General features: G+C 57.5%; 1 protein-coding gene across 1 annotated transcript; it reads right to left on the bottom strand.

The window, feature by feature from the left end:
* Nucleotides 1-4361: 4361 nt before the first annotated feature.
* Nucleotides 4362-13263, bottom strand: NEFH (neurofilament heavy chain). Its single transcript, XM_051826477.3, has 4 exons — nt 12329-13263; nt 10013-10212; nt 9018-9142; nt 4362-6955 (listed from the first exon to the last, which is right to left on the bottom strand). Exons 1-4 carry the CDS (start codon nt 13197-13199, stop codon nt 4957-4959), a joined length of 3195 nt encoding a protein of 1064 aa, XP_051682437.2. The 5' UTR covers nt 13200-13263; the 3' UTR covers nt 4362-4956.
* Between the last annotated feature and the right edge of the window lie 139 nt (nt 13264-13402).

The following is a 13402-nucleotide window of genomic DNA, read 5'->3' as shown; positions in this document are numbered from 1 at the left end:
CAAGTCCTTAGCAACCTGACTCTGGGTTTTTCCGAAAGTGTGTTCCCCCAGAGAGAGGACGGTTTTGTCTGAAGGTGGCTAAAGCCCCTCCTGGTCAGTAGCAGCCAGCTCTTTGGGAACACGCTCACTTAGGGCAAAAACGCAGAGGCAGCTGGGTCAGACCCTCCTGCCCTGCCTGTGCCACTTGGGACCACCGTGAGAATGAGAATGATCCCGTCGAGGGGGGCTGGGGCTCCTGGCACACGAACGCCGTCGGCGTCAGGTTTGGGGTGACCGTGTACTGTGTTCTCTTGGAGAACAGAAGCAGGAGGGCAGAGTAAGGACGAGCTGGGCTCTGGTCAGACAGGCCCAACTTCCTTTCTTTTTTCTCTTTTCTCCTCCAATTTATTTCAAAGAGTTACAGAGAGGGAGAGAGAGAGGGAGAGGTCTTCCATATGCCAGCTCATGCCCCCAAATGGCCACAACAGCCAGAGATGGGCTAGTCTGAAGCCAGGAACCAGGAGCTTCTCCCATGTGAGTGCAGGGGCCCAAGCACTTGGGTCATTGGCTGCTTTTGCCAAGGTGCATTAGCAGGGAGCTGGATCACAAGTGGAGCAGCAACCAGGACTAGAACCAATGCCCATATGTGATGCTGGTGTCGCAGGCAGCAGCTTTACCTACTACGTCAGCACTGGCCCCCTAGACAGCCCCAACTTTTAATCCAGGCTGTGGTGTGGGGCCTTGTCCGAGGTCCTCTATTCTGAGACATGCGGGTTCCAGAGTGCTCACGTTACTGAGCTACATGCTTAGCCAGGGTTGGGGTGATAGGAGTTCAGCATAGTGGTTAAGACAATGCCTGGGACACCTCACTTCCATATCAGATGTCTGGATTTGAGTCCCGGCTCTGCTCCTGAGTCCAGCTTCTTGATAATGCACACCTGGGAGGCAGCAGTGATGGTTCAAGTGCTTGGGTTCCTGCCACCCACATGGGAGACCCAGATGAAGCTCCTGGCTGCTGGCTTCAGCCAGGCCCAGCGCCAGCCATGGTGGGCATTTGAGGAGTGAACCAGTAGATGGAAGATCTCTTAACTCTCCTTTTAGAATATTTATGTATTTTTTCTAAATGCTTAAAATGCTTAGCCAAAGTGTAGTTTATTATTTTTTTTTACATAAGTCAGAAAGAGTTACAGATGAGAGAGGGAGAGACAGAATCATCAGAATACCTACCCTGGAAAACACTCATGTGGATGGAAGAGAATTCATATAAAAACGTGGTTATCTTAGAAAGGTACTTATTTATAATAAGTAAGGTGGTATAACCATCAGCTGTAACTTTTTTCAGATAAGATACATGGGGATTTCCTGAGTCCCAGATCCCAGCTTGATACTCAGATACTGTAGCTGGGACCTGTGTGTGTATTCGGTGTGGGGAAGGTCTGTCCAATTTCTCAGGGCAGAGTTCATTTCTCCAGGCAGAGATGCTCGGAAAATTACTGCTTATATTTCCCTGGAGTCCTTATGTGTGTTTGGTAATTTGGACGAAGAGCCAATGGCATTTAAAGATGTGTTTGTTTAAATGTGACCATCCTAACCCTCTTGGCACTCTTTTAAAAATTCAGACTGGGGTGGGCATTTGGGCTGGTGGTTAAGCCAGTGCTCGGGATGCTTGCATTCCACATTTTTTTTTTTAAGATTTATTTATTCAAAAGTCAGAGTTACACAGAGAGAGAGAGGTCTTCCATCTGCTGGTTCACTCCCCAGTTGGCCACAACAGCCGGAGCTGCACCAATCCCAAGCCAGGAGCCAGGAGCTTCTTCCAGGTCTCCCACACCGGTGCAGAGGCCCAAGGACTTGGGCCATCTTCTACTGTTTTCTCAGGCCATAGCAGAGAGCTGGATCGGAAGTGGAACAGCCGGGTCTTGAACCAGTGCCCATATGGGATGCTGGCTCTTCAGGCCAGGGCATTAACCCGCTGCGCCACAGCACCAGCCCCTCTATCCCACATTTGAGTGCCCCGGCTTGACTCCCAGATCCACTTCCTGATTCCAGCTCCCTGCTGAAGTGCACCCTGTGAGACACTGAGCGATGGCTCTCCACATGGGAGATCTGGATTGACTTCCCAGCTTCCAGCCTTGACCTGGCGCTGGCCATTGCAGGCATTTGGGGAGCTCTGTCTCTGTCTCTCTGAGTCTCCAAATAAACTAATTTAAAACATATGCAGAGGCAGATGTGGTAGTGCAGCAGGTTAAGCCACTGATTGGGACGCCCACATCCCATGTTGGAGTGCCTAGGTTAGTCCACCGTGGCTGCTGATCCAGCTTCCTGTTCGTGTGCACCCTGGGGGCCAGCAGATGATGGCTCCAGTTCTCGGGCCCCTGCCACCAACCCAGGAGACTTGGATTGAGTTCACGGTTCTTGGCATTGGCCCAGCCTCAGCTGTTCTGGCCATCTGGGGAGTGAACCAGTAGGTTCAAGATCCCACTCTTTTTGTATCTGTCTGCCTGTCACTTTGCCTTTCAAATAAATACAAATAAAAGTTTAAAAAATTCAGACCTTGTGACAAAGGGGAAACATTTGCCGAAGGCGAGATGTGGACCAGTTACAGAACAAGGTAGCCCCACTGCTCGGTGCTCACCATTGGAGTCTGCAGTGTCCGTCTCCGATAGGAGGCCGGCTGTTATTGCCGGTCAAGGGCAGAAGTGACCCCAGCCTGCCTCCTGACCGCCTGTCTTGGCGGGAGCTTTATGAATTAGGTAGGAGGGAGTTGGTGGGCAGAAACACTGGCAAGTTCTGATTGGAGGGGCTGGGAATGAGGCCAGCAGAGAGCTACACATGTATACATACAGTAACTGCTGAGACAGCAGGACCCTGAAGGGGCAGTCTGATACCCGATCCTATCCTGAGGAGTTGACCATGGCAGAACTTTGGGGAGGCACTTGCCCACTCCCCAGGACAGCACCACTTGGCCTGTAGCATGGTCACCAGCCCTTTCACCTTTTTTTTTTTTTTTAAGATTTATTTATTCAAAATTCAGAGTTACACAGAGAAGGAGAGGTCTTCCATCTGCTAGTTCACTCCCCAGATGGCTGCAATGGCCGGAGCTGCACTGATCCGAAGCCAGGAGCCAAGAGCTTCTTCCGGGTCTCCCACACAGGTGCAGGGGCCCAAGGACCTGGACCACCTTCTACTGCTTTCCCAGGCCATAGCAGAGAGCTGGATTGGAAGTGGAGCAGCCAGGTCTCAAACCAGCACCCATGTGGGATGCCGGCACCACAGGTGGCGGCTTTACCTGCTACGCCACAGCACCAGCCCCTCAGTTGCTTTTCTATTCAGAACTCTGGTTGCGATGGACAGCACCGTCACCCCCAAGGAGCTTTGGCAAAGAGGGGGATTGACTGCCGCAGGAATGGGCAACAAAGGATGAAGATACCTGAAATCTCCCATGGCTCTTGAGGTGTCCCACCTCTGGTCATACACCAAACCCAGGGTCAGGCTGGCTTCTCCACAAGGCTGAAGACGTGGCTGCCCACATCCTGCCTTCCACAGCCAGAGGATGGCCAGCTACTCTGGTCCCAAGTTGAAAATCCCAAGAGAGGGCTCTCATTGGTTCAGCTGGTGTCAAGTGGCTGTTCTTGGACCAATCACCACTGAACCAGAGGTACAGGGAAATTAGGGCTCCTTGAGAACCACCTCCTGGGGAGTTCCCCTGAGAGGTGCTAAGCAAACAGAACAAGGTATTGTGACAGTCCTCAGGTTGGAATCTGCACAGGGTCTCACAGCAAAGACCCCATGGAAACCTACATGACGACCCCAGCTTTCACAGTAGACTTCAGTGACGCACACTGCGGGTCAGCCCAGCAACCAGACTGTTCCCAGTCAAGTCTTCAGCACAGGTGAGTTAGCGGACGACGGCCCCTCACCCAGCAGGCCCCTCCCTCCTTACAGAAGTGGACATGCAGGATCCCATCAACAGACTGCAGAATCTCGGACCACACCTCTTCCCATACCTCAGTGTGTGCCACCATCTGCACAGAGCTGGGCAAGCCAACCTCAGATTGTGATTCAGTGGCCCAGGGTGGGGCCAAGCAGTGTGCAGGTTTCTAAGGCCGCCAGGTGATTGGTGATGATGAAGGCAGTCCATGGACCCCCACACGACTGGCCACCTGTCCGCAGATCCTAACATTAAAGCACCTGCCATTTTGTCTGGCACACGGTTTGGGTCCAGGAAACAGCACCAGAGAGGCCATGCATCTGGTCCCAGACCCACAAGCACACTCTGAAGGTCACTTAGTCCCTCGCCATCTTAGGTGCGACGTCTAGAGCCCTCTCCATCCCAGCCCCCAGTGCCCCCAAGGGAAGAGAATGAAAGATGGCAGCAGCACTTCCATGTTATAAGCACTTGGTTTTATTGCACAGAAGCAATTGAAAGTGAACTCCAGTGGAAAGTGCGCCCTGGCTTGGTTCGGTGGCCACAGCCCAGCCCCACCTGCTCCAGCTCTTCCAGGACAGAGAGCTCGGGGTGAGGGCTTGACCACTGTTTTGGAAAACAGAAGGCATTCGGGAGTAGGTTAAGACATCTCAAGCGTAATGCATGTCTAACTGCTCGTTCGTTACTGCGGTCATCAGTCAGTTGTACATACAGGAAATAAATGCACTTATTTGGAAAGGAGGTGGGGCAGTTTGTGTCAAGTGTTTACGTGTGGCATTCGGCGTACATCACATTCGGCTACATAAGCTATCATAACATAATTGTCCATCGCCTAGGGAGGGTTGGGATGTGGGTGTCGGCGCCCTCTCGCTAACATGTCGCTAACAGAAATTCCTGTTTGGCAAAGGAGGGCCCGTCGTCTAAGCAGAGTTTCTTCTTACATAAAGAAAAGGGAGGAGGGAAGGGAAATTCCTTACACCGGCCCTTGAGTTCCAGGACCACCCTCCCCCCGAGTCTTTGGCTGCTCTGGGACGTCCCTTCTTCCCGCTCTATTTCTCCCCCTTGGCGGCCTTGTCTTCTGTGGCTTTCTCCGGAGGCCTGCTATCTTTCTGGTCCGTGCTGGAGGATTTCTCTGCCTTCTCCGTCTTGGGTTTGCTGGGCTCTTTTGAGAGGGCCTTGTCATCCTCCTTGGCCTTGGCCTCCGTCTTGGGTTTCTCCTCGGGCTTCCTGGCCTCCTCCTTGGCTTCCTTCTTCACCGGGGCTGCGGGGGTCTCCTCCTTCTTTGGCTTCTCGGGCTCCTTCTCTGTGGGTTTGCTGGGTTCTTTGGCCTTGGCATCCTCCGGCTCCTTCTTGGCCACCTCCGTCTTCTCTTTGGGTTTAGCCTCCTCCTTCCCCTCCATCTTGGCAGGAGCTGCTTTTTTCTTATCTTCAGCCTCGTCCTTCTTGGCTTCAGCTGTAGATTCTTTGGGCTTTTCTACAGCAGGCTTTGGGGCCTCCTTCTTGGGTGCCTCGTCTTTCTTGCTGTCCTTCTCCACTTTCGGTGGGGCGGGGGCTGTCTCCTCCACCTTCTTTGGGGGCTCTTTGACTTTCACCTCCTCCTTCTTGGGGGTCTCCTTCTCTGGGGACTTGGCCTCCTCCTTCACTGGGGACTTGGCCTTCTCGGGGGACTTGGCCTCCTCCTTCACTGGGGACTTGGCCTTCTCGGGGGACTTGGCCTCCTCCTTCACTGGGGACTTGGCCTTCTCAGGGGACTTGGCCTTCTCGGGGGACTTGGCCTCCTCCTTCACTGGGGACTTGGCCTTCTCAGGGGACTTGGCCTCCTCCTTCACTGGGGACTTGGCCTTCTCGGGGGACTTGGCCTCCTCCTTCACTGGGGACTTGGCCTTCTCAGGGGACTTGGCCTCTTCCTTCACTGGAGACTTGGCCTTCTCGGGGGACTTGGCCTCCTCCTTCACTGGAGACTTGGCCTTCTCGGGGGACTTGGCCTCTTCTTTCACTGGGGACTTGGCCTTCTCGGGGGATTTGGCCTCGGCTGGAGATTTGACTTCAACTGGGGACTTGGCCTTCTCGGGGGACTTGGCCTTCTCAGGGGACTTGGCCTCGGCTGGAGACTTGGCCTCTTCCTTCTCTGGGGACTTGGCCTTCTCGGGGGACTTGGCCTCTTCTTTCACTGGGGACTTGGCCTCGGCTGGAGACTTGGCCTTCTCAGGGGACTTGGCCTCTTCTTTCACGGGGGACTTGGCCTTCTCGGGGGACTTGGCCTCGGCTGGAGACTTGGCCTCTTCCTTCACTGGGGACTTGGCCTTCTCGGGGGACTTGGCCTCCTCCTTCACTGGGGACTTGGCCTTCTCGGGGGATTTGGCTTCGGCTGGTGACTTGGCCTTCTCGGGGGACTTGGCCTCAGCTGGGGATTTGGCCTCGGCTGGAGATTTGACTTCAACTGGGGACTTGGCCTTCTCAGGGGACTTGGCCTCCTCCTTCACTGGGGACTTGGCCTTCTCGGGGGACTTGGCCTCGGCTGGGGACTTGGCTTTCTCGGGGGACTTGGCCTCGGCTGGAGATTTGGCCTCTTCTTTCACTGGGGACTTGGCCTTCTCGGGGGACTTGGCCTCTTCTTTCACTGGGGACTTGGCCTTCTCGGGGGACTTGGCCTCGGCTGGGGACTTGGCCTCGGCTGGGGATTTGGCCTCGGCTGGAGACTTGGCCTCTTCTTTCACTGGGGACTTGGCCTCGGCTGGGGACTTGGCCTCCTCTTCCGGGGATGCAGCCCCTCCTTCTGTGGGAGACTTGGCTTCTTCCTCCTCTCCCCCTTCTTCCTCTTTGGCCTCTTTCTCTTCCTCCTCAGTCACTTCCTCGGTGACCTGGATCTCCTCTGTCTGCTCCTCCACTATCACCGTCTCCTTCTCTGACTTTTCTACCATCTTGACTTTCTCTTCGCTCTTGACCTTTATGTGAGTGGACGTGGAAGGGATTTTGGGGAGTCCTTCTGGAAGGGAGAAAGGAATGGGGCCAAAGCCAATGCGACACTCTTCGCCTTCCAGGAGTTTTCTGCGGAATGAATAATGGGACACATCATTGTTAACTCAGGCAGATTCCCTGGCTTGGGGTCTGGATGACCCTGAAGCTCAGTGACAGAAGCAATGTGACTGAACAGTGGGCACTCTGAGAATGGAGAATGTCACTTAGCAAATCATCCCAGGGACCGCCCAGAACCATACCCCAGTGAGGCTGCTCCTGTTTAATACAGCAAGCCTGCAACTTATTAAATAAAACACTCCTCCTTCCCCAAGAAAAACAGCCCACAGGGGCCAGTTCTGTGGCATAGTAGGCTAAGCCTCCTCCTGGGGCTTCAGCATCCCATATAGGTGCCGGTTGGTGTCCCGGCTGCTCCACTTCTGATCCAGCTCTCTACCTATGGCCTAGGAAGGCCCAAGTGCTTGGGCCCTTGTACTCACATGGGAGACCCAGAAGAAGCTCCAGGTTCCTGGCTTCAGTTGGCCCTGCTCTGACCATTGCAGCCATTTGGGGAGTGAACCAGTGGATGGAAGGCTGTTCTCTCTCTCTCACTGTAACTCTGCCTCTCAGGTAAATAAATAAATAAATCTTAAAAACAAAAGGCCCACAGAAGTTACATTTATTGTCCTTCAACTAAATGTTATTCAGGAGATAGCTGGATCCTAAGCAAATAATTCTGCATTTATAAATTTGGGTTTAAGAGATCCTAGAGGGGGCCAACTAGCATTGTAGCACAGCAGGTTAATCCACTGCCTGCAACACTGGCATCCCATATGGGCATCAGTTCAAGTCCTGGCTGCTCCACTTCCAATCCAGCTCCCTGCTGTGAGCTGGGAAAGCAGAAGATGGCCCCAGTGCTTGGGCCCCTGCACCCATGTGGAAGACCCAGATGGAGTTCCAGTCTCCTGGCCTCAGCCTGGCCCAGCCATGGCCGTTTGAGGAATGAACTAGCAGATGGATGGTCTCTTCCTCTCTCTGTAACTCTGCCTTACCAAATACATAAATCTTTTTTTTAAGAGATCCTAGAATTTTTGCACTTGAATTTCAAGATCCTCCTTTGACCTTCTGTTGTCATTCTTTGTGTTTTAGGAATAGGATGATGGCAGCAGTTTCTTCTCCTGGCTTTGCTACTTGTTACATGAGTGACCTTGGCCAAGCCCCTCAAACTCTTTCAGCCTCAGTTTGCTCGCAGAGGCCCTGCCTCAGGGATTATTTCAGTGACCTAATGAATAGGAAGGACTGAAGCCCGTAGGTCAGCCCACGGACCAGCGCTTCCCGAGCTGAGTGGTGTACGAATCACCTGTGGCTCTCAACGCACAGGCCTGGGGGAGGGCCCTCATCCGCCTTTCTCCCAAGCTCCTACCTGACACCAGCGACTGGGGTGGCCAGATTACAGACCAGAGCCAAGGGGGGAAAGCCGACAGCCGGCAGTCAGCAAGAGGGACAGATCCTCGTGGGGTCAGCCCTGCTCAGCTGGGTCGACTCGGTCTTGGGGACTGGCTTCCGCAGAGCTCTCACGAACCGAGGGCTCTGGGACAGCCCCGGAGTCCCTGCATCGCCTGGGTCGGCTTGCAGACAGGTAGCTCGGCATCCCCAGCAGCCCGCGGCGGGGGCCTGTGGTCCCCACGTCTCTTGCTTCCCCAGAGCACAAATGTCCGGGGAGTGAGGAGACCTCCAAAAGCAGCCTTCTGGCTCGCTGGAGAGGGGAGGGGGGAGCTTGAACCTGCTAAGTCCCTGTCAGCGTGCCGCTGAGTCACTCCAGACTTTTTGTCTGCAGGAAGGCCACCAGGGCTGAGGGGAAGGGAGAAGGGAGAGGTACCGTTAACGGAGGTGGCGTCTGGGATCACGGAAACAGTTCTGGGGATGGATGGCAGAGCCGGCTGCACGACATCGTGAATGCCACTGAGTCATTAAAACGGTAATGTGGGCAATTTTATGTTATTTGTATCTGACCACAATTTTTTTTAAAAAGTGACTTCTCTCTAAGATAGACAGGCTGCCTGAATGGGGGCCTGAAAAACCCCAGCTTAGACCCTCTGTAGAACGCAAGGGCTCTCTCCCTCTGGGTGCCCTGGGAGCCCCTGGCCCCGCTCACCTGTAAGCAGCGATCTCGATGTCCAGGGCCATCTTGACGTTGAGCAGGTCTTGGTATTCCCGGAGCTGGGCTGCCATCTCCCACTTGGTGTTCCTCAGCTCATTGTCCAGCTGCTGAATGGCTTCCTGGGGGTGGGGGGAACAAGAAGTCACAACGTCACAGGCCAGCCGGCGCCTGGCCCTCAGCACTAGGGAAGCCAGGGCCAGCGATGCAAACCACAAGTGGCTCACTGGGGCCAACCTCTCCCCTGCTCAAAGCCATGGGGTCCCTCACTGGTGGGCCTGGAGAATCTGCAGCAAAAGCCCCTCTGTGTGTTACCATCCCAGCCTGGAGAAAGGTCTGGAATGAAACACACCAGACGTCCACCACGGTTAGGGCCAGTCTGGTCAGTGGGAAAATGAGTGAACTTTTAACAGATCTTGTAAGCTTAGCAAATGCTCAGTGAGAGCACGGCCTGTCTGCTGTGGCTCCCCCACCCACCACCACCACCACCAACACACAGGACTTCCCTGGTGCCCACCAGTCAGAGCTTGGTAATAACACACAGGTGCACGTTACACAGGACCTGAACTCCTCCCCTCACACCAGGCTCCCTGGGGCCAGTCTGGTTTGTATTTTTTCCTCCTCTTTTTTCTTTCCCCCTCTATTTCCTAGTTTTCTCTAATCGCCATGTATTATTTGCACCATTTGTCTTTCACAGGAGCAACCTGCCAAGGTCTCCCCCAGGTGCCCCACAGGTCGTGTTCACCCAGTGCCCCACTGAGACCACAGCGTGTTCACGCTCATCTCCCTTAAACTTTGCTGGCTCCTGGCCCTGCACAGCCCTGGAAAGCAGGCGCTGCAGAGAAGGAATTCAGCGTCAGAGAGGCAGGTGACCTTCCTGGGGTCACACAGCCAGGAAGTATGTCTGCCTGCACAGTCTTAACAGCTCCGCTCAGAGAGAGGCAGTGACTTGTTCAGGGTCACCCAACCAGCGGAGGGAGCGGCCTGCTCACCTGGTAGGAGGCAATGTCGGCCTGGTGACGGTCCTCCAGCTCCGAGCGCTGCCTCTCCAGCGACTCCTTGGTGCTTTTCAGAGCCTCCAGCTCTGTGGTCCTGGCCTGCAGCTGACGCCGGTACTCCGTTATCTCCTCCTGCGCGGTGCGCATGGCGTCTGTGTTGACCTTGGCTGCCTCCGACAGTCGGTCCAGCCTCACTGGGGCAGAAGGGGGCACAGCACAGAGTCAGACAGGCCTGGATTGGAGTTCCAGTGCCCAGACTGAGACGGTGACACACAAGGGTTGAAGACTTACTGGGTGCCAGATAGCATACTCGGTACTTAATTCAACCTATCCTTCGAGACAAGCAAATGACTGCTGCCCGAGGCTGGGGAGAAGCAGAGCAGGGTTGCAAACCTAGTGTCTCTCTGGTTTCAAGGGTCAGACTCTTCCTCCTCCTCCCAGCATGGGATTCATAATCCCCCAGGGACAGAGGAACCCCCAGCTCTGGTCCTTAGGCTTGGTCCAGCTCCCCAGCAAGAGGCTGGCGGTGCTAGGTGTTCCCAGGCGAGACCTGGCCCAGGGGCCTGAAATCTGAGCTCAAGGTTGGACGCTGTGGCTGAAGCCCGTGGCCTTTAGAAGTGGGAGGACTGGAGCTGGTGTTGTCGTGAGCAGGGGACAGCCACTGCCTGCAATACCAGCATCCCCTATAGGTGCTGGTTCAAGTCTCGACTGCTCTACTTACTATCCAGCTCCCTGCTAACGGCCTGGGAAGGGAGCAGAGGACAGTCTGGGTGCTTGGGCCCCTGCCACTCACATGGGAGACGCAGATGAAGCTTCTGGCTCTTGGCTTTGGCTCAGCCCAGCCCTGGCTGTTACAGCCATTTGGGGAGTGCGCCAGCAGATGGGAGCTCGCCCTCTCTAAGTCTGACTTCCAAATAAATAATAAATAAATAAATAAAAACCCTGAGCAGCGAGGTCAGCACGTAGCCAGGGTCCCTTCTGCAGAGCCCAAGGTCACTGCAGAGGCCGAGGCTCCTGGGCCAGCCTGCCATCCCGTCCTCCACCAGACGGCACAGCGGCCCCCTGAGCCCATGGTGGCCACACCCTGGCTCCTGCTTCCCAGACGACCCTGGGGTGGGTGGGGGTGGGCAGGAGGAGTCTGGAGACTGGTCTACACCTCCTGAATGCCCAGACAGGGGCGTTCAGGGCCCGAGTCTTGCTGGTGATGAGGAAGGAGGGAAGGCAGCTGGGTGGGCCAGGAGTCCTGGGACGGCCTGCCTGTGTGAAGGGCAAACCCAAGAGGGCAAAGAGGTTTGCTCGGGGAGTGGCCTTGCCGCAGAGACCGGGAGGGCACAGTTCTGCTGCTGCAGAGATACAAAGGGCACAGGAAGAGGCGTTCATCCCAATCCGGGCGCGCTGGGGCTCCCTGCTACGGACGGCCAAGCCCTCGGCACCGTCCGGGGGGCGAGGAGTCTCATCTACCATGGGCCACAGGTGCATCTGAGAACTGCCTAGCCTGTGCCCTCTCTCCACAGGACAATGCGGTTTTTCAGGACCCCACTCCATCCCCAAGGTGAAAGAAGCCCAGATGGGTTCCTTCAACCCAAAAAGAAATGGAAAGCAGGGAGGGCGAGTGTCGCTCAAGGTCACCCTGCAGCTGCTGGGCACAGCTTCAGTGCTGACTCAGGGCTGCGCTGAACTTGGGGGAGGAGGACGCGCTGGAGGGGCTCCCAGCGTCCCTGGAGGAGACAGGGGAGACCCACTAGCCCACAGGCCACCAGCCCAGCCCAGGGCAGCAAGTGCTGTGGCAACGGTCCCCCCCCCCCCCCCCGGGAAGAAAGCCTGTAAAAACTGCCCCACCCCTTTCATCCCGCCCTGCAGATTAAGGAGAGGGTGTCAAGCGGTGAGTGGGTAGGGGTAGCCCAGGGGACCCGGCAGGCTGCAGGACAGAGGCGAGGGCAGCGCCGCTTCCCAGGGCAAAGGGCCCCCACTGCTCGCGGACCAGAAGCCCGCGCGGCTTTGGGGTTGCAGAGACGGACCTCGGAGAGAGGGGCTGCCTAAGCTCAGGTGCAGAGCAGAGGGCTCCGAAATTGACCGAGAATCTGGAGGACAAGCGAAAGGGAGCCCGGAGTCGGGGGTGTTCCACAAGAAACCCCGCGTGAACCCGCTATTCAGCTAGGGCGCATGCACTTTGCACAGGGAAGCAAGGAGCTGACCAACTCCACAGGGGCGCAGCTGCGCCCCGTGGTCCCTCCGCCCTGCCGCTCGCTGCTGAGTCAGCAGGGGGCGCCCCCGCCACCGCCCCCCCAACCCCACCGCGCGCATGCGCACCTCGGAACCACTCCTCGGACTGCAGCGTGCTCTGCACCGCGTGGCCTTCGAGTTGCGCGCGGATCTCGCGCAGAGCCGACGTCACGTCGCACTTGAGGGCGTCGCGCGCCTCGGCCTGCGCCTGCGCCTGCGCGGCGCCGCAGCCCTGGATCTGGCCGAGCAGCTCGCCCACCTCCTCCTGGTGGTGGCGCCGCAGGTAGCCGCACTCCTCCTGCAGCGCCTGCGCCTTCTTCTGCAGCTCCGCCCGCGCCGCCTCGGCCTCCTGCGCAAAGCGGGAGAGCGCGCGGGCCGCCGCCTCTGCCTCCTCGCGCTGCCGGGCCTCGTCGTCGAGGCGCTGGCGCACGTGCGCGATGTCCTCCAGCAGGTGCTCCTGCTCCAGGCGCAGCTGGCCGCGCGCCGCGCCCAGGCGCAGCACGGCGCCGCGCATCTCGCGCACCTCGCGCTCGTACAGCTCGCCCATGGCGGCGCGGCCGGCCTGCTGCTGCCGCAGCGCCGCCGCCTCGCCCTCCAGGCTGCGGTTGTGCGCCTCGAGCTGCCGCACCTTGTCGATGTAGCCGGCGAAGCGGTCGTTCAGCGCCTGCAGCTGCTCCTTCTCGCTGCGCGCAGCAGCCGCCGCCACCACGCAGCCCTCCGGCCCGTTGCTCAGCGTGTCGAGCGAGTCAGTGCTCGAGGCGGCGCCGGCGCCGCGGAAGCGGCTGGGTGAGGCGGACACGGAGCTCACGGAGGTCCGAGCCCATGAGTGGAAGCCGCTGGAGGAGCCGGTCGCCGAGCGCGTGCTGCCCTTGCGGGACAGCGCATAGTGCAGGCTGCCGCCCCCGTGCAGCGACGCGAACGGGGCGCCCAGCAGCGCGTCCGCGCCGCCGAAGCTCATCGTGGCCGGAGCAGGTGCGGGGCCGGGACGGGGCGGGAGGCACTGCGGCAGCACCGGGACGCCGGCCCTTTTATAGCGGCCGCGGCCCCGGTCCAGCCCCTAGGCAGTGGGGGTGGGGAGGCGGGCCCCGCCCTCTGCACCTCCTCCCCCGCGGCCCCGGGCCGACCGGCAGCGCCGCATTGAGAGGGGCGGGGCGGGGGCAC

This window comes from Oryctolagus cuniculus, chromosome 21 (assembly GCF_051225735.1).
Source record: "Oryctolagus cuniculus isolate XC-2025 breed Fujian yellow rabbit chromosome 21, ASM5122573v1, whole genome shotgun sequence".
NCBI lineage: Eukaryota > Metazoa > Chordata > Mammalia > Lagomorpha > Leporidae > Oryctolagus > Oryctolagus cuniculus.
Note: the sequence above shows the minus strand (reverse complement) of the source record. Positions and strands in the feature narration are given on the sequence as shown.